Raw genomic sequence first — 27048 nt, 5'->3', positions numbered from 1 at the left:
CTCTCCCCCTGCACCCTCCCCAACCTTTTTTAAAAAAAAAAAAATAAAAAATCCTGGTGGATGTTCACATTACCTGTGCAAACCCAATAAGACACCTTAGTGGAAAAGTTTGTATTTACTGGTAAAAAGAGGTGTTGCTGACTAACATGGGATTTAGTAGTAAGTGTGCAACTGTGGAAGTGAGCGCTCTGGAGTTTGCTGCTTCAAGATGTAGTGCACGGGCTAGGGGCATGGTATGATTAAATTCATTGTCTTAAACGGATGCGCTCACTTCGCTTTCTGACATTGAGCAACTGTGTGAGCACATTGCAGATGAAGCCTGGCAGGGAGCAACACGATGTAGAGCAGGAGATCTGAGGTGAGCAAAGATTTCTGAAGAAAAACTAAAAATAAGGATAAATACTGTTTTTCTTTGTGGACGTACTTTATAAATGTGAGCAATTCTGAGTTATAAAATTAGGAGGTGGTAAGAGCTGATAATTTTTAGTTGAGGCAATGACATTAGAAGCTCTGTAGTTTTTTTCAAAGTAGTGCTGTATTCATTCTAGGTTAGATTCTTCTGTTAGTGCAACATCACAGTAAACTTTACTAGAATTGCCTGTCTGTGAGACCTGAGGCTTCCTTGATTACACTGAGGTTATTAACTAGCTATTCACTTGTCATTTAAATACCTGCAACAACAGCAGCATGAGAGCATATGAAATAGAAATGCTCTTTCTGCACTGTGTTGGAAGCCACAGTAGGTGATTGGTGTCATCATTTGAAGAGCTAGAGTAAACAGTCAAGAACTTGGTACAATGCATACTTCTATTTTTTTTCTGAAAAGTCTATATAACTTGGGAAAGGGCGAAAAAGGATATGGTTTGCAGATAATATAATAGATTTCCTGATAGGCAATGACTCTGCTTCTGTAACTGTGCATAACAGACATAAAGGTTATCTACTTTCACGTAAGGCTAACAGATCTAGTAGGACGAGAAAGTAGTATGAGACATAGGAAAACTAGGGCATGTTGAGGATTGCCTGGAGTGTTGGAGGCCTAACAGAGTCAGTGTAGTCATTGAGCAATTTCTGTGGTAGCACAAAGGCCATCAATTAGCAGGAAGGATAAACAGTGCAAGGATTCTTGTTTGGAGCTAACCTGATGAGTATCTTTTGGAAAGAGTCCGCCTTGCTAGTGGGAGCAGCCTGTACCTAGCGCAAATGCACAGTGCTGTGTGCAGGTGGTAATAGAAAGTCCCTTCCTGGTGGAGCACAGACCTCTGGCATCCTGTCCTACTGGCTTGTCTGCATGGGTCTGCTTGTTGGGTAGTAAATCTGTAGGTGACTTCTTAAGTAGATAATGGGCTTTCAAAGGGAATTAAATTCGGCTGAGACCCTTCTGAATTCAGCTGTCCAACTGAACACTGTTGGAAGTTTTAACTGGTTCACCTTTAAAATTTATTTGAACTAAATGTTCCTGAATGTAAATATACCTCAGGATATGGTGGCTCTGTCAATGTAACCTTGTGTGCAGTAAACACTAGAATATGTAGGGAGTGATACTGTCTTGCCTACCTAAGCAGGCAGTACCACGTCCTCAGTGGGAAGTAACTCTTCATTATTTCATGCTGTTGGGATTTTGAATGCAAAAGGGTCTCAGCACCCTTTGCATAGAGCTTGATTTCAACAAAATGCGAAAGAGCATTGTTCACTGGTCAGGGGTGGTGTGAGGAAATGAATTCAACTCAGAAGGCACAATTCTGTAAAACTACGAGGCAGCTGGTACTATTTCTTTGCATTTTCACTGACTATGTTGCTGCTCAGTGCTCCTGTCAGTGGGGGCTGTCCTGAGAACTTTCCTGCTAAAAGCTGTGTGTGCTCTGGCTATAAAGAGCAATATTGCAAACCTTGCTCCTGTGACTGTTGATCTTGATCTGCAGAGACTTAACTCTGGCTAGTTAGAGAGATGAAGCTGCTTGTGTTCAGTCCTTGGTCTCTTCACTTCTGATAACCAGAGACTTTTATAGCCTGCTCATTCTGGAGCACCAGCTTTTAGCAACTGCAGTTCCTATGACATAAGGTGCTGTGAAGTTGCTTAAAAACTGGATTAAATTATAGGGATAACAAGTTTCATGGCTTGCTTCCCCACTTCTAAAAAACACAGTTATAAATAGTCTGTGAAATATAATAAAACAAAACCTTAAAGGCATATTGAGACCAGTTACATTTCCATTGGCTTGTAGTCATTTTAGGGGAGTCAGTTCTGCAATTGTTTTCCATGTGAAGAATTGTGTTTTAGAATGTTCAGGAGGAACACACATAAAACATTATGGAGCAAGTTTAGTTTTTCAAGCTCATAAAACTGGCAGTAGCAATCATTCTTTATGGAAATGGACAGTAGAGCACCTGTATTTAACTTAAGTTTTCTTCATTTTTTTCTCAACACAAGAAAAATTTCAGGTTCTCAGAAGCTGTCTAGCACCTGTCTTTATTCACACGTGCTTTGACCCACTGGGTTTGCTTTCCTGTGCAGCAGCCCTGCTTGATTGTCTCTGGCTGTGGAATAAAGCTGTGATGCTCCTGAGCTGAGGAGGAGAATATAACAAGAGACAGTCTTGTACAGGTTCCCTCTCTTTACCTGGATAGGTGTTTTAGGCTGCTTTTGCTGGCCTTTGAGAAAATGTTGACACTTGCGAGCATCCTTTTTGGTGCTGTACTGCTTAGGAAAGCTGCACAGTGTTTTCTTTATCCAGTAAAGACTTGCCATAGACAGGTAACTCACGGGAGGTGCCGACTGAAATTGAATTCAGTGCCTTTAATACTTCTCATGGAAGTATTAAATAACGCCTAATCCCTGATTTTAAGAGGTGCTGCAGAACAAGGTAAGCCCTAACTTCTAGTCCAGTGAAGGTTGCTATATTTGATAAAGGTGAGAGGTAGGTCTTGTTTGTTTCAAGGGGGCATAAACTAAATTTTGCTGTTACTATTCTAAACGTTAATGCCTTGGTTATTATATGTTTCTCAACAGCCAAGCAAATGATGGGAAGATACAGAATTTGATGGTTTTCATACCTTTCAATATCAGGGCAGGAAATAGAACATACCAAGCAGAGAATTAAAGTCTTGAGGGGAAAAAGCTTTAGCATAGAGATAGACTGTTGTATTTGTGTCTGGAAACTGTTATTTGTGAATATCTTGATTGCTTTACGTAGCAATAGGTTGATGGTTTAAAAACTTTGTGTTTAGTCTTTCGAGTCCTCATCTTTGTGAATAGATTTTGACAAAGGTACACCTTAACATTGCTACGACAGCAAGGGCTTCCCTGTGGAGTGAATCACTGTTCCTCCCTTGTGGAGCATTGTGAACTTGAAGGTGGTGTAACAGTCCTTAAAGGCTTTTGATTTCATTGGAAGCTACCAAGTGTTCAAGAGAAACTAGATAATTTTTTCATGGGCTCAGTCAGGGTCCTTCAGAAATTTAAGCTGGGGGTAACAATGAGCTTAGCTTGTTTGGCAGCTGGGTGTCACCAATTTTCTTGTACCTTGTACCTCTGAATATATCTAGCTTTTTGAACACAGGTCAGAAATACTGAACAACTTCTTCCATCTAGTCAAAGCTGCACATTTTCTACCTAATTGTGCATAGTTTGAACTTGGTGCAAAATAAAATTTCATACTCGGGGAGGACAAGCAGGGCAACTGGTGAGAAACAGGCTAGCATTCAGGGGACTCTTGGCTTGCCTGGACAAGCCAATACCCTTTAACTACTGGTGGTGTTTGCAAGATACCTTGGGCCAGGACAGGTGCCCTGTCTGTCTTGGTTATCTCATGTTCTATCTCCTGATGTGATTTCTAAAGTGCAGACATTAGGAATTTTTTTTCTCATCCGTTTATGTAGTGGATATAGGACAGAAGGGGTCAGTTTTGGCTTTTTGACACATGTGCATGTCAGTGGTCCTGTTGATCTTTCATGTATGCTTGATCACTCAATACTTCAGAATACTGAGCTGGGCAGAGTAAAACACATGTAACGGCTCCCTGGATGAACCTGTTAATGTGGATTATTCTGTATACTAGTGGTAGGTACAAGTCCACTTCTCCACAACACAACATTATAAGTGCTTTTGAACCAACGCAGTGTGCAACCTAGTGCACGTGTTGAACTCGGTTCCTGGTGAGCTGTGTGCTTTGGGTGGCAAGCTGGAGAATGAGGCAGTGTCTGATGAGCCACCCAGGTGTCCTAGCTGCAGGGACAGCAACACCTGGGAGGAGAAGGGTGGGGTGGGCAGCCGGGTGTGGAGGGCTACCTCTGCCCTGGGAGTTTAAGCTGCTGCTGTTTGTGAATCAGGGCCTGGAGGCTGACTCTCATTGCAACATACTCCTAAGACATTGGTTGTGACGCTTACCCCGGGGTAGGCTTAAATTCAGAGCTGTCTTATCCCAGTCAGAAACAGGGGCAACTGAGTCGATAACAGTTGTAGATCTTTGCAGATATTGGTTGAAGAAGGGCTGAGCTTCACAGGGGTTATGTTGTCCCTGCCCTCTGTTAGTCCAGTTGGACCTGGCCCTTGGGAAGCTCTTGAGCTTGAAAGCCTGTGAGGTGGGAGTGCAGCCTTTTGAAATGTGCTTAACGCATGCCACTTTAAATTCATGGTGCTCACCTGACATATGAAATAATTTCTCTCTGCTCTTTTCTTTTGGGGATCCCTGTTAGTTTTTAGTGTGACTAAATGCTGAATCTAACCGTAGTGCTGTGTCTCTGCTTTTGAAATTTGTCATAAAAACTGCACTTCGCGGTGCAAATAGTTACTAAAACTTAGTCGTCTTCTCTGTACTCTTTCTTTTGGGGCAATTTAGGGTAGAAGTGAATGTGGAGATTTCCTAATCTTTTCATTTCAATGCTGTGACACCCTTTAGCCTAAGGAAATGATTTCTTGAAAAATGGGACAGTGTTTGAAAAGCACTAGTGCTGACTAAGGAAAAAAAAACCTTGAGCAAGAAGTCTAATAACCTGTTTTATCAAACTCGAACGCTGACTCTTCTAGTAGTTTATAGTGGATTTGTACTTTGACATAGTTGGCTTGCCCTTTCAAGCATATGATAGATTTCTTGTATCTAGCAAAGGTCAACTGGTGAAATTGTTTTGCAGCTATTAGAAGAATGTGCCGCTGCCTATATCTATGAAGATACGTATTTGAGGGAGCTTGAACTGTTTTTATATATGAAGAACGAGTGCTGAAATGTTCTTCTACATGTGTGGCTATCATCTGAAGTTTGGTAGGGTATTTATTATTTTAGGCTTATCTCAGACCTGGTACTTACATGAGGTGGTCTTAAATTATAGCAGTAACTAATAAATGCTGGTATTTGCTCATGATAAATTTACCAAACCGGGGGTGGGGAACCCAATAGGAATTTGGGCTTATTCTGTATCTGAATAAGGTAAGGAGTGTAAGTCTGTATTGTAACTTCACTACCTGAGTTGAGCTGATTTCCTCTCCCATTCCTGCACTCCCAGAGGAGGACCTGCCTAGTCTCCCTCTGAATCCAGTGGGTAATGCTTAACCTTTTAAAAGCTGAGTCATCTTGAGAGCTCATTAAGACTCATACTTCTGAAAGATTTAATTCTGCTTGGCAAATAATCATCTACAGGCACCTAATTCCACTTGCCAGTTCCACTCCCCCTTTGCTCCCTGCTCAGTCTTCACCTGTCATTTCCCTTTCTTGTGTCTTCTAATTTGGATGCGTCCCCTAAGGTCTTAGGGAGTCAGAAGTTTTCATTCGAATTGAAATTAAAGCCCCTAATGACTTCTAGCATCAGACATCTTCATGTCATATAGCAATAGTCCTGAGACAAAATAAACATTGGAGGCAGCACTTACCTGTTCCCTAAATAAATACATTTTTTTGGAGGGTGAGGAGAAATTATTTTTGTTTTGCAAGTGCTTTGAAATTTGCCTGCATGAAACATCTGCTGCATCATACGTAAGAAGAGAAGGCCAAGAGTAATAAAGCATTTCATTAATGTTTAATAACATAGTGATTAGCAACCCAGCAAATGTCTTATGCCTGTGGGAGATTGGAACTTATTTGATTAATAGATTAATTGCAACCTGTTCCGGTTGTGATTGCAGGTGTAAGTTTCTATGGATGTTGCAGACTCCCTGAGGACTGATGTTATAGGCATACTTATACTTACTTTCTTCTTCCTAGTTGAAGAATTAAAAATCAAAACATGAGGGAAAATCCGTCTGCTGTTTCTATGAAAGAAAATGGTTTTTGCTGTAAGAGTTTTTCAACAGAGATTCTCTGTGCTACCTCTGAAAAAGAATGGCTATTATCTCTCAAAGCATAGGGCTGCCTTTTAGAAAATACTTTTCCTTTCAATTATTCTCCTTCCTGCACTTTATTTCAGTGTTACAATAGACTTGAACCGTCTCTCTAAGTTTCAGACTTAGTTCTGTTTTTATAATTTCTATCTTGCATACACTGTAATTCTTACTGCATCTAGACTTGCCATTGGCAGAGCACAGTAGATGCTGTAGAACTAAAATGTAAAACTGAGCGGTTCATTGGGTCACAATATTTGAAACAACCACTTGAAAATAATTAAGTGAATTTCAGGTTGTGGTCTAGAAGTGACATGATGCTGGAAATCAATTTGCGTTCCAAGTTTATTCTTGAGCTTCCTGAGCTGGCAGGAATTTAGAGATGGTATTAAGTCTCTGAGAGGCTCTCAAACTACAGCAGCAATGAGCTAACGAAGAATTTGGCTTCCACCCTTCAATTAACTGCTGAGATACAGGGAGGAAATGAAAGAGGAGTCAGAATTTTTCTTCTGTTCTCCCAGGGGGTTGAGGCTTGTTGTATGTTCTCTTAAGAAGACAAATAAGCCATTTCTGTCTCCAGTTACAGGAAACTATGTGTAATAGCTGTACGAAGCTCAAGTGTTCTGCCTTAGGGAGTGTGTCCTGCATTGGCAAGAGCAGGCTGGAGATGACATAATATGGCGCTTGCCATTGCTGACTGCGTAGGGGAAGAGATAGGAAGTTCAAGGCATGTAGTCTCCTTGCACGAAGGGGAATGCCTGGGTTTATTGGGGGCAGTAATACAATAGAAAGAATTAACAGGGTGGAAACAAGGTGCGTGTTGGTATTTCCAATTTTCATCCAGTATGCCTTACTGTCACCTCGCTCATTACTGGGTTCAAATCTACCTAGTTCTTATGGGGTTAATGAAGTCTAGCCCACATCTGCGGTGGCTGTGTGACTTTTTGCTTCACTCGTTATTCTAGAGCTTTAGTTTCAAGCATGCTTTTTGCTCCTGCTGCCCTGTCTGCTCTTTAGTTTCAGTCAAGCTGTAATAAATCATGGGTTTTCAGGTTGGGAGTGTGCTGCTGGGCCACCTACGCTTGCCTGAACCCTGTGCCTCCGGCTTGTCCTGGCCTGGCCCCAGCTCCCGCCCAGCATACTCTGCCCACTGGCCTCTTCAGGCAGGTCCTGCCTGCTGCCACCTTCAGAGCCGAGGCTTTTTGCCCTGATCTGTACCCGTGCCAGGGCTGAAGGTCGCTGTGCTCAGTAATAAATTTTGGCTAGAATACAGCTGACGCACGCGTTTTGCACCTCTGACTCTTTCGCAGGCCAGTGTTTCAGAAACATTTTGCGGTGCAACCCTGCTGTGTGTGTCTCCGTCGTTTGTTGCTTCAGGATCTTAATTATCAGATTTTTACAAGAGGACAAATAGTGGAAAGTTTGGCAGCATTGTGGAATTTGGTAGCAAAATGAATCTGGGTTTGGAGCCTTTGCATTGCTTTTAGTTATGTAGTAAAACAGAGCATGATGCAACTGCAATTCACCGGGTTGCACACAAATTCACGTGCAAGCATTCTGCGTCTTGGACCCCCCCCCCACCCCGTTGGTTTCTTTGACTTAATCCCACTGGCGTGGCACAGTGCACATAACTCATTATTTTCATGTTATATAGGCACTTAGCATTTGGGTTTTTCCCTCGTATGATGGTTGGGATTCCTATGAATGGCAGGCAGGAAGAGGTGCAAGGAAGGGGTGGTGGATGCGAGTATAAAGCAGCAATTTTATATATGTACTGTAAACTGCTGAGAGCCATCACAGTTTTTTGTGGTGGTTTTTTCTGGGTTTGTGTTTTTTCTTAGGGAAGCCCTGAATGTTAACAAGATATTAATTAGTATTGTATCTATGTCTCTAGGAATTTTTGGATGATAGAAGTCAAAATGCTTTTACAAATGTTAACCCTCAAAGCTGCTTCTATGCACGTACATGTGTTACACATTGGTAGAGGTTGGAGCAGGACACGATACCTGGACTTTCTGACCTGTGCGTTAGGCCTGCTGGGTTGCAAGTATTTAACAGTTGTTGATGGACCAGCACTAACTGGATGGGGGTTGTTGTGGCATTACAGCTCTTGGTATGTCATTGATAGAGATATTTAATAAACAGTATTCCTTTGTTGGTATCCTGTATTTATGGATTAAAGGTCATGATTTGTATGAGTTTGAGACTTAATAGGTGTGCTAAAAATGGAGACCTTCCCAACTTGGATCTGCTGATGTTGGAAATATGCCGTGACTGACAGGTGAGGGAGACTGGGGCTTTGTCTTAATCCACGCCTCAAATGTAAATGAGGAATACTCTGATCCCTGTTGACATTTATCTCTGCTTGAAATTGCTTGCCTACAAAATGGACTTTTCATGTGTGGCTAGCTATTGATGACTGGCATGGGCAGATTCCCAGCCCAGGCCTCTGTAGTTAAGCCCCTTTTGTACTACTTTTTCCTCCAAGTGCTGATCTATTTCAGTGGTAGCTTGCGGCAGATACAGAAGAATGTAGGAGTTAGCCTTTATTCTGTAAAATACCTGAATTATCATGTATCTGTGAAAGGCAGTTAGTTCTGTGAGCCATGGAATAATTTCTGTTGCTGACAGCAAGACAGTGTTAAAAGTAGGCTTGCAATTGATGGTGTTTGAAATCCACCTCTGGAGGAATAGGTCAGGCAGCTTTGGGAATTTTTAGAGAAGGTGTGGTACAGCTTTTATTTTGCAGTATATCCCACTAAGCTTAGGATAAACGATACATAGTAGGATTGGAGTTTAGGTAATGATACTAGTGAAAATACACTGATCTTGGTAATCCCACTACCCCTTGGTAACCTGTCGGCTGATTTTTGTGTACCACCAGGCAGTTCATGGTGAGTACGATGGCTTCCTCTGTGGTCTGGAGTGTTTTGTCTCAGTGCGTTTTACAAAGCTGAGCCTAGGAGATACGGCTGAAATGTTGTGCAAGCAGCTCCTCTGCAAGGCATCAAGCGTAGCTGGCTAGGATCACATTGAAAGACCTTGGTCAGCATGTGCCTGCTGCCATGCCAAAATGTCCAGCATTTTTCTTGTGGTGGGAGATGGTCAGAATAAAGAGTCGTCTTCCTGCTGTGTGGAAATGCTTTAAATCTCTCAGGGTCTCAGCCTGAGCCTGTTCCCTGGGCAGGCTCAGCAGTGCAGCAGTGAAGGTGACTGGAGGTGACTAGTCATTCAGGCTGCTCAAGTGGAAGGAAGCAGGGGAAAAAAAGGCAAGCCCTGCTGCTTCATCAATGCCTTCATGCCTCCTGCTGGAAACTAGTTTCTTTCCTAGCTCTGCCCTTGGCTCCTGCTCTGGCTCTTCACTGTGGGAAAAACTTTACTGAAGAATAAGAAATATGGTGGAATAGATTAAAATTGTGATGGAAGCAGGAGAAAGGAGGAAACTGTAAAAATTACTTTTGCAAGAGGAGGAGGCTTGTGTATACTGAGAAATTTGGATCTACCCGTGCTGCTTCCATCCATCCTATAATGCCAGAGTTCATTTTACAATTACCCTCCATTTTCTGTTTTTCCAACCTGAAAGAAGAATGTGAGATACCGAGCTTCAGAATTTGAAGGTATTATCCCAAGAAGAATAAAAATTAGCTCAAAAAGTGGAAAAAATGAGAATTAACTTTAGTTGCTGACCTTACTTGCTTTAAGCAAGAAGACTACTGCAGAGGTTGTGTCATAGTTTGGGCTGGGCTGGACACTAAAACTTGTTAAAATAGATTGGTAGCTTAGCCCTGCCTTTCCATCAAAAAGATATCCTCTCTTAAAAGGAGAAGACGTACACAGTCTTATCCATTCCGGAGAACCAGGTTGTGTCCTTGGTGTGAGACAAGGCAAAAATGCAAATTTCTGATTCCTCCCATTTCATCTGCTTTGAACATAATCCTCAAAGAACCTTGCTGAGACTTTCAACAGGCATTTTGGAGGGGGGAAAAAAAGCAAAACCTAGCATATGCTTTAGCTAAGAAAGCTCAGAGGAATTACCTTCTAACAGAATCCAGGTGATACTGCTACACTTCATTGGGTATATATTGATAATGTTGTGTTGACATGAGCTGTACAAGACCTTCCACCTTCATTTGCTCTGGTCCAGTTCAGGAAGTTGCAAGTCCGTAAGGCATTCTCTCTGATGATCCAGTCATTTTATCCCCTGTTGTAAAAAGTAGGGGAGGGTGGGAAGGAGGGGAGAGGAAAAATAAAGAAAAAGGTAAAGATCCAGGTTAGGGGTGATGAATGCAAACTGACATACATAGCTCTAGAAACCTCTGGATAAGGGAGGGAAGGGAGTGTATGTGTGTGGAAGGGTGGGGGGTGATGGTTATCCTAGTCCGCAATAGCAGATTACAGTAGTGAAGCGGGAATGATCTTGGTTTTATATCAACTGCAGCATTAGCACAGTTATAAGGAATTGGCATTTTAACTTTGGAGAGAAGGCACGAATCTTCATGCACGAGCTTTATTGGCTATGTTTTGAAGTTATATCAATCTGATGTTGTCTTGGCAATCTTTAACCAAATCTTTAACCTTGATGGATGAGCAACCGGATTTCTTCAATATAATGAACAGATACAGGCAGTCTGGGCTAGGAAAGTTGTCTTCAGAAGTGATGAACAGGGTTTTGGCATGTTGGGTTTGCTTCAGTAGTTAGTGAAGGGCTCAAATGCACTGATTGTAAAGCAGTCTTCTGGAGTTGTGTGTCAGCAGCCTCGTGCCTTCTGGATAAAGAAATCTATTTTCGATAAAGAAATGAAACTGCAACATAAATTTGCTGAGTAATCTGTTCATAGTCCTGTCGGTTTGTGGCTTCTCAGAAGAACGTGTGCTGCAGGAGCTCTGTGTTTCTGTGCGAACAGAAGTCTGCTGGGTCTTCCCTTGTGGCAAGGCTGGCACTGAAGGGTTTTGCTTTCTTCAGCACTTACCAGGTCTGGTACTCTCATTCAGTAAGAAAGCTGAACCTTCCTCTTCATGTGAATGGGTGGGAGAATGGGAAAGAAGAATAACTTCCCCTTTGAGTCTCTGACTTCACAGCCATGTCTCTTGGAAGACAAAATGATGAGTTAAGGATAAGCATGAGCTTTATGTTTTCATCCACCCTGTATTTTGATCGTGCACTGTCAGCCTTTCTCATCAGCATGTTCTGAAATGGTTTTAGTTTGCATTATATTTAGACATGTGCTTTTCTCTCTTGTACTCGGTGTAGGACATCTGTCACCGTTCACAAAAGGTTCCCTGCTTATAAACTGATATTTCCCCCCCCCCAGTGTATTTGGGCACTGGTAATTAATAGCCCATGTCATAATGTGAAAAGGCTGTTATTTATTTAAGAAGTATACAGGGAAATACATGGTAAAGTGACACTACTTGAAGTATTCGTCTGAGAAAATATTAATTCTGTAAATTAAATATATAAATTCTGTAAAGCATCAGTCTGTTACGCAAACATCAGTAGCTGTTCCCCCGCCACATCCAATTCGGGCTTTGCAACTGTTCAAGTATTTCCAGTTTGAACTCCACCAGGGAGTGGTGATTAAAGTCAGCTTGGTTTTAAGATGGCTGAGGTGACTATTTGACTAAGATGACAGCTTAAATGTGTTTTCTTCTGTCTAGTCACAGGATGTGAGATATAGGTTACTGTGTAACTGGTTTATGAGTTATCCCTGATATTAGCACCTCTTGAAGCACTGTTTGTGCAGCTGCAGCAGATGGTCAGGATGAGAGCTGAAGGAGATGGATCGGAGTGGAAGGCATCAGAGTGGGCACAGACTGTGCTTGTGCTAGGATGAGATACCAGAGTATAAATATAACTTCAGCCTAGCATTAGAATAACTTCTGCTGATTTTTTTTTCCCAGTGTATCCAATGAGCATATACATGCTATCTAAAGAATATGAAGCACTAACCTGACTTAGAGTATATATGGGTATTTTAAGAAGCTAGTAGAGATATTGCCAAAATAATAATTACACATTCATGCTTAATGCATTCATGTTTCTTCCAGTAATTCCATGAGATAAAAGATATTATTCCCATCTCACAGCCAGTGGGAGAAAGGGAGGAAGAAATTTCTTGTCTTATGTTGTGCTATGAATTGCTGGTGGAATTTGGTTGAGGTGCTAGAACTTGCGGTGTTAGGTTCAGTCCTGTTCAGAACTGTAAAAGCCAACTCGAGAAATTAGTATCTTGTTTTAATTGGTGTCTCGGTGACTGGTGGGATCTAGACCCATCCCTACTTTGGCTTGCTAGTTGAAATCTGCCCCAGGTTGTAAGGTCAAGGGAGATGCCACTGAGCCAGTAAGTGGCATGCGGTTCAGACATAATGAGAGGATGGTCTTTCTGTTGGTCTGAAGTCTGAACTGTGCCATGCGTCGCATGAACCCCAGCCGTGACTCTTAAAACTGATTTCTTTTGGTAGCTTTTAATAAAGAATGAATAAGCGGAGAAGGTTTGAGCTGCTGTTCCTACCAGGAGAATGCTTTTCTCTGAGATGAAGTGTGTTGACAAGGTTGTGTGATGAAGCCTGTATTCCTCTTTCACAAATTCACTCCATGGGATTTCAGGAGGCCCATGGAGAGACCTTTGAGGCTTTCCTGCTTTCTCTTGCGTTCTCTCTTCACCCTTCAGGATAGAATAGGCCTGCGTTGGTGTGCACCTAACGGACTTGCGTTTTAATCGGTTCAGAAGCCAGGCAGACTCAGGGAAGGACTTGCTTCCTCCTTAACTACTAGCTGGACAATTGCCAACTGATAATTGTGTGAGATGTCACTCGTGTTTGTAAAGAGCTGGCTAATACTGAAGTATTTTTTCAGTCAGTAGGTGGCAGGGATGATAGGATTAATGATACTGCATCCTATCTAACACCTCTTTTTTTTGTCTCTTGCGGAGTTCCTTAAGCTTTAATCATAGTGATAGGCACCGTACATGACCCTCTGATACATAGAATAAGAAATCCTTATTTTGACAGTAGCACCGCACAAAGTAGGTGTTAGCTTAGTGCATTTAAGTATGAAAATGTGCGGTGGCTAAAGAATTTTCATCCCATATGTTTCTGAAGTTGGGCCAGAGTTTATGGTGCTAGTAGGACCAGTGTATTAGTCTAATGTATTGGTCCTAGCTAGTTAGGATGTGTGATTAGCAACCCCGTGAGCTAAGTGAAAATTGGAATACATAGTGTTTTTGAAACTGCAGATTGTATAGTAATTGAGGAAGGAAGAACAGTGATGTGACTGTAGAAGAAAGGAGTGTTGTAGCAACAGCTGTGAAGTATAACAAACATAGCTGTGCTAACTTTACGTATTTTTATTCATACCTGCAATTCAGACTTTCACTCATTTTTATCTGTTGGGCTATAAGATCCCTCATTTGTTTAGGGCTCAGTTACAACAGATATTGCAGTAAAGTCCCCAGTTTATCCTGCATGTAACGAACAATTTTATTTTAACAGCTTTTTCAGGTTGATATAAAATGGGAAAATAACACTCATGTTCTGTCTGCCTAAGCCTAGTTAAACCTTTGTTGAACAAAAGTGGGAACTGAATTGCCTACTCAATTTCAGGTGCTTTTTGTTGGTATTGCAAAGGGAATGGTATGGGAAATGATCATCCATCACAAACCTCTTTTGCATTGTGGAGGAAGGCAGGCAGATAGGTGGAAATGTTATGTTTGCTTTTACGTTGTTTACATTATTTTTACAGTATTCTAGCAGGATAAACTTCCACCCATTCTGGCTGATATATTGTATTTTTGTAAGATCAGAAAATAAAAATGGAAACTTAGTGTCTTACAGCCTTTTACCACTGAAACTTTGGTAATTCTTGGATTTTATGGTGGATTAGTGGACCTTTATTTTAGAGGGACTCAGAGGTCAATATTCTCAGTGATAAAGTAATTGAAAGAAAGACTAATAAATGTGTGAAAGCTGTTGTCTCTTTGCAACTTCAGTTGTTCTTTCGTTCCTTAATTTTGTCAGCTCCTGTATCTGTATATTAAGGTGTTCATTACAGTACTGTAACTTCGTGAGAGAAGAGGTTTTCTAACTGTTTGCTTTTCTCTTGTTTCAGAACCGAGAGCTCCAGATTATGAGAAAGCTGGATCATTGTAACATTGTCCGATTGCGTTATTTCTTCTACTCGAGTGGAGAGAAGGTAAGAATGAAAAACAAGGCAATGCCCCTTGGTGAGGGTTGCATCTGGGATATAACTGAACTGTTTGAATTTCAAGAGACAGGAGTGTGAAGATAGTAGATGTGATAACATTGAGAAAATGCTATAATAGTGCCCAACAGATCATGTTGGAGCAGATCTTTTTTAGTATGGAAGTGTGTGGTCCATGAAGAGTAGTGTTAATAGTATAGCACAACAATAGCGTAACAGATTTGTATTTGTACTGCCTCTTTAATTTAGTGGAGCACAGCCGGGCTTCATTTGCACATTCTAGCACTTCCTTTCCATATGTGCAGATAAGTTTTCTAGGATTCAGCGCTAAGCACTCTAGATTTAAAGCACTGATGTGACTTTTCCCAGGCTCAGTCTCTGTGTGCTTCTGTTCCCCTAACGTGTGCGTTCATTCCGCATACAGGCTGAGTTTCAAAGCCCAGAGGAAAGGATAATGTATGATCACATGATTGTAGCATTCGTTAGAATGCTTATGCTTCAGAAGAAGGATCAAATAGCTGGATTTAATAAATCTCAAGAAGTAGACACTACCATTTATGGGTTTTTTCGGTATAGATATAAAAGGTCTGTGGGTTTTTTAAAAACAGATTACAAGGTTTTGTTTTAATGTGAAGTTGTAACAGCTTACTTGTCTATGTAGGTATCAGCATTTTAGGAATAATAGGAGAATTCAGAATGAAATGGACCTCAAGATGACATCTAGTGCAATCTCATGCTTAAAGCAGGCTCATCCATGAAGGAGAAAAAAGAAATAATAATTTCTTTCTGGCCCATGTGGGAGTTAGTACAAGCTGTGAGGTGGGGAAACAGGATAGATGACCTTCAGAACGTCCTCTGATCTTTCTATGTATAGTTATAAATATTCATATAAATTATATAATAATTATTATAAATGTTGCAATTTTTCATTTTTTGAAGCAGACGGTGTCATTAGTTGTCTTCAGCTGCTAGTACGTTTATGTCCACAATGCTGTAAAGGACTGTATATGAGAGGTGATAGCTACAGGAAGGCTATTAACATGAAGTGCGTCAACAGAATGGGAGAGGCAACCCACTCACTTCATGGTCTTTGGAGCTAGGGAAGGAGTTGACATTTCCAGGATGAGTTGGTGGTGGTAGGTCACTGCGGTCTTGTGTAGTGCACAGAGGGATAATTGGAGGAGCTCTGTTGTTACATCTCTGAGAGGTGCTTGCGGGGGATACGTGCTTTGCCTGTGCCTGTGGAAAGCTTGCAAAATTACTTTGCAGGAATCAAGGAGAAATGTGGTTTAATTTTTTTTTATTATTTTTCTTTTATTCCCCTTGCCTGGTAATAGCAAGCATTTCCAGTGTTACATGGCTGTTGCTGTTCTGTTGGTCATGCAGTGTTGCTTTTTAACTATATTGTGCTCATTTAGCATATTACTAGAAATTCCTTCAGCAGCATTGAGTACAGGAAGGAAAATGCTGTGAAGGGCTTGGTTTTGTATTTTTATTGCTTGCTTTTTTAACCAGCTTGTAACTTCGCTAGAGTGAAGTACAATTTCATGACACAAACAGAAGACAACTGCCTTATGTAATAGCTTTCAGAAATCTGTGAACAGTGGAAGTGTTAAAACTTTTCAGAACACTGTTCCAGCAGCCTTTGTGTAACAGTAACTTGAGTAAACTTTTTTGGAAATCTTTAACTTGATGTAGAGCTTGAGACTGAATTTTCCACTTTGCTATTTCAACTCCACATGGCTGATTCTTGGCAATGCTAGTTTTGTTTTTAACAAAGTGGTCTGTATCCATGACCAGTGAATCTTAATGCTTCAGTGAGAAGTTTTCTTTTAAGTTCCCTTCTGCTCTTCTCTCTCCATGCCTCTGCTCTGTGCTTTTGAGATTTCCACTGCTCCTCTGTCACAAAACGGGACAAACGTGAACCAGTCCCTAAGGTAAAGATGCACCCAGCAGAACATCAGCAATGTAATATTGCAGGTCATATTGCAAACTCTCTTTGCGGTTCAGTACAAAATGACAAGTAATTGGCTTGCAAGTATTTCCATGTAGGGTGGCAGCATGTGAAGATAACCGTGTGTGAATTTGTTGGCTGCTATTTTAGAAAAGCTCTAGAGAGCAGCAAGCTGGTGTTCTGAAGCTCACCTGGGAAGGAAGAATAACACTTCCCAAACTGGCAAAAAAAGAAGAAGAAACAATAACATGTTTTCCTTCATGACACCCTCATAATCAATTTGGCTCTTTGGAGAGTGCAGGAAAAACATGGACAGTGGGACTGAGTGCACCCTCAGCAAATTCACCGATGACACCAAGCTGTTGTACACTTGACACGCTGGAGGGAAGGCATATCATCAAGAGGGACTGGACAAGCTTGAGAAGCGGGCCCACGCGAACCTCATGAAGTTCAGCCAGGCCAAGTGCAAGGTCCTGCACCTGGGTCACAGTAATCCCAAGCACAAATACAGGTTGGGCGGAGAGTGGCTTGAGAGCAGCCCTGAGGAGAAGGACTTGGGGGTGTTGGTGGATGAGAAGCTCAACGTGAGCTGGCAATGTGTACTCACAGCCCAGAAAGCCAAACCACATCCTGGGCGGCATTGAAAGAAGCATGGCCAGCAGGTCGAGGGAAGAGATTCTGGCCCTCTACTCCACTTTGTTGAGACCCTACCTGGAGTACTTTGTCCAGCTTTGGAGTCCTCAGCACAAGAAGGACATGGACCTGTTGGAACAGGTCCAGAGGAAGGCCACAGAGATGATCAGAGGGCTGGAGCACCTATCCTATGAAGACAGGCTGAGTTGGGGTTGTTCATCTTGGAGAAGAGAAAGCACTAGGGAGACCTTATAGCAGCCTTCCAGTACCTAAAAGAGACCTACAGGAGAGATGGGGAAGGACTCTTTATGAGGGAGTGTAGCAATAGCACGAGGGGTAACAGTTTTAAACTGAAGGAGGGGAGACTTAAATTAGATACTTGGAAGAAATTCTTTACTGTGAGGGTGGTGAGGCACTGGAACAGGTTGCCCAGGGAAGCTGTGGATGCCCCATCCCTGGAAGTGTTCAAGGCCAGGCTGGATGGGGCTTTGAGCAACCTGGTCTAGTGGGAGGTGTCCCTGCCCATGGCAGGGGGGCTGGAACTAGATGATCTTTAAGGTCCCTTCCAACCCAAACCTTTCTATGATTCTATGAAAAGGGAGAAAACTGATTTGGTAACCAGGAAGGACATGTAGGGAGCAGTTGCAGATTTAGATGCTAGGTACCCAGAGCATTATATAAAGTGACTCTGGAAGCCAAGTCCAATGGGAAGAGTAATGCAAAAATACAAAGAACGTATAGCAAAAAACGCAGTAGAGTAGCTATGAGTGGGGCTTGCAGTTGTTGTCTGTCTTCATGAAGAACTTAGCATAAACCCGGATTAATGGCAGTGAACTGTTAATTAAGTCTAGCAGCGATGGGAAAATTTCAGAGGTAACTATTATACTGCTGATCTCTTTAATGAAGCAGTTCACTGAAGAACTTAATTTTGATACCTATATATCAAGCATCTTCTTGCATAAATGTTTTCATGCTGCCGTGATTGCTCCACCTCTTGTTCCAGCTGAAGTGTTCCGTGGAGTTTTCCCTTCTTCCCTGGTGCTTGACACCAGGGTCTCTAAGCCCAGAGACACTTCTTTCTTGGGTTTTTTAGGTGTTTGGTTTTTTTTTTTGGCCAATATCTGAGAAGCTTAAATCTATCCTGATATAGAGGTACCTGAAAGGATTTCTCCAAATACAGTCAGACTGGTACACTTTGAAAGCCATGTGCCTAATAGTCACTTTAGTTCATTTTAATCGCTAGGAATTTTTAGGTGCTAGGCAATATTAAAATTCACTTTATTCTAGCAAAACACGGGGTTTAATTCTTGATTAGAAAACTAGAAACAACAGACAATAGCATCAAATTGAAAAACAATTCTAAATAACACTTGCTAGTAAGACTATTCCTTAGCTAGTATGTAGAGATTTGGAGCTCTCTGTTCACTTTTTTTAGGGGCTATCCATGGAACTGGTTGAAGTGTTTGAGCTCCCAACTTTTTCCTTGTGATGAACTCTCCTTTTTATATCTCCCATTTGCTTAAACTACCTTCCTGCTTTTGCCAAAAGCAATCCAGCATTAGCAGTGTGGAAATTCTGTATCAAACATGACTTTGACTGATTTCTTCTCCCTTGTTTTCTGTGACTGGGTGACTTCCTCTTGTCTGAGCATTTTGGGATTTGTATTGCCTTTACATAGGTATACACTATATAGGGTGTGTATATATATATTTATATGCACATACATGTACATAAATATACATGTGCATATGTGTATTTATACCTTTATATGTATAAAAGTTGTTTTGAGTACTGACTACATATTAATCATGTTTGACTAATGATTTCTAGTTTAAGAGAACTCAAAGAGAGCACATAATATATATTAATATGAGAATTGATAGGGTTGGCATTCAAGTTGCTTCTATAAACTATTTGTTTCTCGCGTCTTTCTTTTTGTAAGTTTACAGATGTTTGTCAGACCTGTTGGATAACCCAGTTCTTTCAAAAGACTCTTCCTTAATGAATTTGCCAGTGTAGATTCTGACTTCTTTTTTTTTTTTTTCTTTTTCTTTTTTTTTTTTCTGAGGCTGTATGAGATATCTGGTAGCAGGGAACTGACTTGCATAGCTGTAATGTGCTTTTCAGTAGTCCAAAACCTGTAATTACAACTGGTGGAATGAACCAGAGGGGAAGAAAGAACAACCAAATAACGGCTGAGTTTTGTATGGAAGATTCTCTTGGTGGAAGTAGTCATAAGTCTCTTCCATGCTGTATTTCTGTGATTTGTGGTTTCCTAGGTAATCTTTGGAGAAAATGGGCAGGCTTATAGGGCTAGCCAACTCTACTCTGTGCAGTAATTTTGGTATTCTGTCTTCGGATAAGGTCTTGAACAAGATGCATGGTTTGCCTGTCAGCTTGCCACTGGGAGATCAGACTATATTAGGAAAGCATACATTTCTGGTTTGATTTTTGCTACTTTTCCTTAATTTTAGGGGCTGTCTTGCATTTAGCATGATATATAAGTGTAAACATTGATTTACTGAAGCAGGGGCAGATGGTCTTGCTGCCTGTCCTTTTTAGCCTAATTCTGTTAAGAACCTCTTGAGCTGTGTTCCAATGGAGGGTGGACATGGTTGTACTAAATAATCACTCTGGCTCCTTTGCTGAGAGTATTCCCCAATGTTTTAGTGTGACCTAACTTCTTAAATTAGTGGTTGCTGAGTAAAATTATTCTGCTGTGTAAAACTTGAATTGAGTTCCTAATCTTCCCCCACTTCCCCCCGTTTCTGATTTAGATCTATCTTTGTGGTATTTCATAACTTTCAGGGTTTTCTTGTGTGTATGTGTGTGTGTTTTTTTGAGTGCTTAATAGTCTGATCGATCCGTATCCGTGCCCAAAAGAGGAAGAGAAGTGACTGGATGGAGAGGTTTGTTCCTGCCCAGAATCTTATAAAATTAAAGTAAATAACAGTTTTTGTTGGGTTAATTGCATGTCTGGTTATGTAAACTTTTTTTTCCTCCTCTTTTTTTTTCCCCTCTTTCAAGTGGCTTGGTATTTAGAGTAGTCAAAGAAAGCATAAATGGAAGCACAGAGAGAGATCACAAATAGGCAATATGCTGAGTCTTTTTTGGAGGCTGAGCTGGCCCTTCTGCATGCTCTAATTGATTTCTAGTCTTATTTAACCTTAGCTGTAAAGGCATGCAGCCAAAAGTCCATGAGGACTCAGGATGGAAATTTACTCCCATAGGCTTAGGCTGAGGTTTAAAATAAACATGCATAAGATCATGCACAGCAGCTTATAGATGCAGCTCAGCATGTATCTCGCGTGCGCTTTGGCAGCAGTGTATTAAACTGCAACAAAGAAATCTGGAAGAAGGGAGCAACTGACTGATTTGCAAGTTTGGGCCTTGCTGAACGGTTGGGATTCTCCAGGTTCATATCCCTGTTAGGAATAGATATATCCTTCACCTTCGAAGAGGCATGAGCATCACCATTCTGTCTTGCGGGACTGTTCAGAGGTGTCCTCACAGAAGGACCGTCAGTTCTGTTCCCTGTTAAAATGGAGTACTTGTAGTTGAACGATTTGGTTTCTCTAATGAACTTGTTAAAAAACAAAAAAAGTTCTTGCACAATACATTGAATTAACAGAGCCTTGAGCCCAGTTTCAAATTGACAGAGCCTGTGTGAATGTTGTGCACCAGTCTAGTAATGTGCTGAAGGGCCATCACTAGAGATGAATTTAGTCACTATGATCCATTTAATCATTGGCAGATCTGCTGTGCTGTCAACAAAGGAGCAATTAATGCCAATTATGAGGAGTTTTGTGATGCTGCTATCTCTAGTCTCTGCCTGAGGCCTGCCAAGCTCATTTCAAAAAGGGCACCAGTCATCAGATAATGATTATCAGTTACTGCTGTTAGGGCTCACAACATGCTGGGAATTTCCTTAGTTGTAGTTATGAGCAGTCTCTGGTTTTGAGTAGGTTGTGTTAATAGAAATAGCAGTTTTGTCTGCCTGCGGTAGGGCTTTGCAAGAACAGAGTAGGCAGCAGTGGCTAGATCCTCAATGTGGTAGATGGTGCAGTGGAAATGGGAAGCTCCATGATTTCTCTCTAGACCAGTGAACCGTCCAGTACATCCAGTTAGTCACTCTTCTGTTCTCAAGTCATTCGTCTACCAGTTCTAATCACTGCTCTCATCTTCCCATGTTTGATGGCTGTTAGAAAAGCAGCTTATATTGTTTGTCCTGAGACATGCATATAGTTTCCATAGTATACAGCCATTATTGTATATTATGTTGCCTGGTTTGCTGTCATGGATATATCCCAATTCAGAAACTTCCACTCAGTCTGGAAGGTAGTGTACAGGCAAGAAAATAGTGGCTCTCCAAAGACTGTGCTTTTCATTGTCATGGTAGAGTATGCAGGACAGCCCAGTAATCCCAACATTATCTCTTAATTTTCATCTTCCAAAGAGTTATTGCCAGTTTATGGCAGAGTCCCTCCTTGGGAGCTCTGGTTCAAATATCCACAGATCACAAATCAGTCCCACCTTACAGATGTTGGGTGGCCGTTTCCAACTTCATAGAAATATTTCTCCTTGGAAGTGCACCTAAAAGCTTAAGGACTTGGGATGGCCTACATGGTACCAGGCTTGATGGCATCAGATGGGGTTCACCTTTCTGAGTGGGGGAAGAGGGTCTTTGCTCACAAGCTAGTGGGGCTCATTGACAGAGCTTTAAACTAAGCTTATGGGGAGAGGGGGACAGTATCATTAGCCTTGCCTGTGACAAGCTGTGGAACAACAGGCAACTTTGAGGGACAGGATGCTAGCGAGGTCCTGCATCCTGTTGCTCTGAGATGTGCTGGCTACGCTACAGTGCACTTGAAGTGTTATGGAGATGAGACAGGGGCTTCTGAGATAATAGGAGCCAAGAGGGAAACACTAGTGACATACCTCAAAAGAATGAAGGGGTATTTCTCTAAGAAGGTGATGTGGCCTACAGCTCTGCTGACGTGCCTCTACACCAATGCACGCAGCATGGGCAACAAACAGGAGTTGGAAGCCACCATGATGCTAGGAATCTACGACCTAGTTGCTATTACTGAAACGTGGTGGGATGAATCCCGTGACTGGAGTGCAGCTGTCAATGGCTACAGGCTGTTTAGAAGGGACAGGCAAGGAAGGAGGGGCAGGGGCATTGTCCTCTACATTAAGAAATGGATAGAGTGTGAAAAGTAGCACAGTGAGCTGTAGGCAATCCAGGAGACTCCTGGAATGCATTGAGGATAACTTCTTAAGACAGGTCATGGAGCGGAGGTGCAATACTGCACCTGATGGTCACCAAGACAAGTGGGTTAATCAGTGACATCAAGATTGGAGTCAGCCTGAGCTGCAGTGTTCAAGCACTGGTGGAACTCATGGTCCTGAGGGCTATAGGTCAGTGGAAGAGTAAAGTCAGGAGCCTGAATTTTAGGAAAGCAAAATTTTGTCTCTTCAAGGAGTTAGTAGGACGCCCTGAGAAACTGCCCTCAGGGACAAGGGAGCAGAACAGAGCTGGCAGATCTTTAAGGATGCCTTACACAGAGTGCAAGAGCTCTCAATCCCCAGAAAAGGAAGTCAAGAGGTTGGTATGGCTGAGTTGAGACCTGCTGGTCAAACTAAAGGGCAAGAAAGAGATGCACAGGCAGTGGAAGCAGGGACAGGTATCCTGGAAATAGTACAGGGACACTGCCTGGTTGTGTAGGGATGGGGTCAGGAAGGCCAAGGCACATCTGGAGCTGAACTTGTCAAGGGATGCAAAGAATAATAATAAGGGCTTCTACAGTTATGTCAGCCAGAAAAGGAAGGTCAAGGAATGTGTACCCCCATGATGAGCAAGACTGGCAAACTGATAACAACAGATGAGGAGAAGGCTGAGGTACTCAACAACTTTTTTGCCTTGGTCTTTACTGGCAATCTCTCTTCCCACACCTCCCGAGTGGATAGACAGCAAGGCAGGGACTGGGGGAGAAAAGTCCCTCCCACTGTAAGAGAAGATTAGGCTCATGACTACCTGGGGAACCTGAATATACAGAAGTCTATGGGACCTGACGAGATGCATCCCAGAGTCCTGAGGGAATTGGCTGATGTAGTTGCCAAGCCACTCTCCATTACATTTGAGAAGTCATGGCAATCAGGTGAAGTACCCAGCGACTGGAAAGAGGGAAACATTCCACCCATTTTTAAAAAGGGTAGTAAAGGAGGACCCTGGGAACTACCGACTTGTCAGCCTTGCCTCTGCACCTGGGAAGATCATGGTATAGAGCCTCATAAAAGAGCTGCTAAGGCACATGGAGGACAGGGAGGTGATTTGAGACAGTCAGCATGGCTTCACCAAGAGCAAGTCCTGCTCGATCCACCTAGTGGCCTTCTATGATGGAGTGACTACATCAATGGACAAGGGAAGAGCTACAGATGTCATCTATCTGGACTTCTGTAAGGCCTATGACACAGTCCCCCACAACATCCTTCTCTCTAAATTGGAGAGATATGGATTTGCTGGGTGGACTATTCGGTGGAGGAGGAATTGTTTGGATGGTCGCATCCAGAGGGTAGTGGTCAATGGCTCAGATGGGTGACAAGTGGTGTCCCTCAGGGATCTGTATCGGGAGCAATACTGTTTAGTATCATCATCAATGACATAAACAGTGGAATCAAGTGCACCCTCAGCGAGTTTGCAGACAATACTAAGCTGTGTGGTGCAGCTGACATGCCTGAGGGATGGGATGCCATCCAAGCAACCTGGACAAGCTCTAGAAGTGGGCCTGTGTGAACCTCATGAGGTTTAAGAAGGCCAAGTGCAGGGTCCTGCACCTGGGTTGGGGCAACCCTCGGTATTAATACAGACTAGTGAGATCCCACTTGGGAGTGCTGCGTCCAGCTCTGGAGCCCTCAGCACAGAAAAGACATGGACCAGAGGAGTAGGTCCAGAGGAGGGCCACCAAAATGATCAGAGAGCTGGAGCACCACTCCTATGAGGACTGTCTCTCCCGAGAGAGTTGGGGTTGTTCAGCCTGGAGAAGAGAAGGCTCCGGGGAGACCTTATTGCACCCTTTCAGTACTTAAAGGGGGCTTATAAAAAAGATGGGGACAAACTTTTTAGCAGGGCCTGTTGTGGTAGGACAACAGGTAATGGCTTCAAACTGGAAGTGGGTAGATTTAGACTATGTATATGGAAGAAACTTTTAACAATGAGCGTGGTGAAACACTGGACCAGGATGCCCAGAGAGGTGGTAGATGCTCCATCCCTGGAAACATTCAAGGTCAGGTTGGATGGCTCTCTGAGCAACCTGATCTAGTTGAAGATGTCCCTGCTCATTGCAGGGGAGGTTGGACTAGATGACCTTTAAAAGTCCCTTCCAACCCAAACTATTCAATGATTCTATGACTCTTCAGGGCATGAAACAAACAAGAATTTTCAGGGATTCCCAAATTCTCTTCATGAGCGACCTTTTTCTTTATTATAGTCTCTCTTTAGAGGAATGACAGAAAATGTCATCTTTGGTTGGGTTTTTTTGTTGTGGGTTTTTTTGTTGTTTTTTAAATGAAGTGCATCACCTAAGAATCTTAGACTCTTTTAATGATCAAAGGTAGACAATGCAAACTAACAGTCTTAGAACAAGACCCAGGAGAGTTCTTAAATCTGAGTTATCTTGGGAGGCTTGACTTCTGCCCTTATGCTGCCATCACAGCTGACCCAGTTGTCAGTTCCTACCTACATCAGACTGTGTTATGTTGAAGAGTAATGAGCATTACAGAACATTTCACATTTTGACAAGCAGGTACATGAACAGAAGTCTTGGGACAGATCTCAATTTTCAACCCCAGTCATGAACACTGAGGGAATAGGAAAGGACATGCTTTGCCCAACATTTACAGTACTAATAGAAAATATTGGTATCTTCCTGAACACTGAAGTTGAGTCTTCCAACTGCTGTTATCCCCCTGGAGTTATCTGTTTGAAACTGCGGCTATACATTAAGGCTTACGGTTCTTTTACTTTGATGGCAGCCATAGCTTTATTTTTAAATAGATGTGGTTGTAAACTGCAAGTAAAAACAGGCACATGTGGCCACTGGATGTCACCATTCTTTCATACAAATAAGGTCAGCTACAACATTTTTTGCATTTTCGAATTTTTCCAGTGTATCGTGACTACTCAGTAGTTAGGAAGGCTGTAAATTCTCACTTTGTCTTTGAAAGCAATTCCAAAGTCTCTGTATCTTTAATGTACTATGTCAGTCTTTGAGATAAGAGAGGGAAGGTGGGTGTCTCACGGTACTTGGTAAGGGTATGTGAAGTGCATGATGGTTGTAGCTTCAAGAAAAAATAACCTTTTTTTGAATCTAGGGCAAAAGCTGTATGACTTTGAACCTTGTATGTTGTCTAAATCTAGATGACTGAACCAGAGTGAAGGGCATATTTTACCTCATGCTAACACTCTGATGTTTAAATAATGCACTCTGAAAGAAGGCATAATCCACGTGAAATGCTGAAATCCATTTTCTTGCTTTCCAAGTTAAATCCTTCAGCACTTTTTGACAGAACCCTTGTGTAGTTGCCATCCTGTCAGTAACAGCTCTGTGCGTAGCACCTGCCTCTGAAACGTCACTGGTGGGGTGCTCTCATACGGTAAAGAAAACATGATCCGCTTGAGTACGCTGACTGGCGTATTTATCTCATATAGCCCCCATACTGATACCTTGGGATAATCTCAATAAGGAGAAGTGCATTCTGGAGGCATTTTCCTTAATTTCAGGTTTATCGCTTGGCTGTGTGCTTTTAGCTTGAATAGGCAGGTAAAGCGAGATTCTTCAGAGTGTGATTTCATATTTATTTCTCCAAATAAGAAGTTAGTTTAAGAAGCTCCTGTATTGTTCATCTCTTCTTAGTTATGCTCATACAGCTGATCACATGGAGTCCATCCATATGTAAACTAGCTTAATGAAATGATCTGGGATTAAAAAAAAAAAAAAAGGGTGGGGCAAAAAACCACCTGCAAACCACACCAGAACCACCACCACACTGTTACTGATCTGTCAGGAGATGAAAACTGTGAAGTGAGCATGTTCATCACTTTCCAAATGCTGACCAGTAAATTTAGTTAAGAACACCCAGTATAATTTCTTAACCTTTTTATCCTATTACTTGATGCTCAAAGACATTTTCCGTACATTCCAGGTAGGACTTGACTGTTCAGGAGAACTTCTAACACCTTACTAGATGCTTACCTATTCTTCAGAGTGTGCCCTGTGATTCCCTCTCCTTTTGCCCTCAGTCAAGCGTTTGGCATGTATGAACTCCCTGGCTTCTGTCATCATGTTGGCGAATAGGGGAAATAGTTGGACTGTGACTGACTAATGTTGATTGCAGTTTTATACATGCACTTTGTAAACATAGTGTGTGAGATACATGAAAAAAAAAAAGGGTGAAATCTGGTAGAAACCACTCAGGGTTAATTTGGGGGTTGTTGAGCCCAGGGAGGATCATAGAGAAGGAATATTTGTACTTTCCCTGCAAGGAACAATCCAGAAGAGTGAATCTTTGAATTCAATGGCTGTTAAGCTCAACTGGATGGTGCTTAAAACAGGTTAGTTGTGTGGACTGAAGGAGAGAAGAGTTTTAAAGTGGAGTTTGAGACCTCCAGGCAGCCTTTCCTATGTCAGGAGGGTAATGTCTTCAGTTTCACTTGGCTTCAGCCATGTAATGTGTAATGCTCGCATGCTACTGTAGTTGTGCTTGCAGCCTGTTTTATCTCCAATTTCTGATCAAAGAAAAATATTAAGTTGCTAGAATGTTTTTGCTCTTGTGTCCTAGCCTTTCTCATGCCTCTTGCTATGGCATAGTCTGTATTAGTATCTACTTACATGAAGTGTTTCCAAGGTGAAGTGGTGTACGAATTGTCAGTTCTTGAAAGGTGCAGAGCAG

At 42.1% G+C, this 27048-nt stretch overlaps 1 protein-coding gene across 2 annotated transcripts in view; it reads left to right on the top strand.

Moving 5' to 3' along the window:
- Positions 1-27048, top strand: part of GSK3B (glycogen synthase kinase 3 beta) — a 153474-nt gene that overhangs the window by 69420 nt on the left and 57006 nt on the right. For both annotated transcript variants that reach the window (XM_063351972.1, XM_063351982.1), the window contains exon 3: positions 14418-14501. In XM_063351972.1, coding sequence (XP_063208042.1) covers positions 14418-14501 — 84 coding nt within the window. The remainder of the gene's footprint in view (positions 1-14417; positions 14502-27048) is intronic.

The sequence above is a fragment of the Chroicocephalus ridibundus genome, chromosome 1, assembly GCF_963924245.1.
Source record: "Chroicocephalus ridibundus chromosome 1, bChrRid1.1, whole genome shotgun sequence".
NCBI lineage: Eukaryota > Metazoa > Chordata > Aves > Charadriiformes > Laridae > Chroicocephalus > Chroicocephalus ridibundus.
The sequence above is the reverse complement of the archived record's forward strand: the minus strand, read 5'-3'. Positions and strand labels throughout refer to the sequence as shown.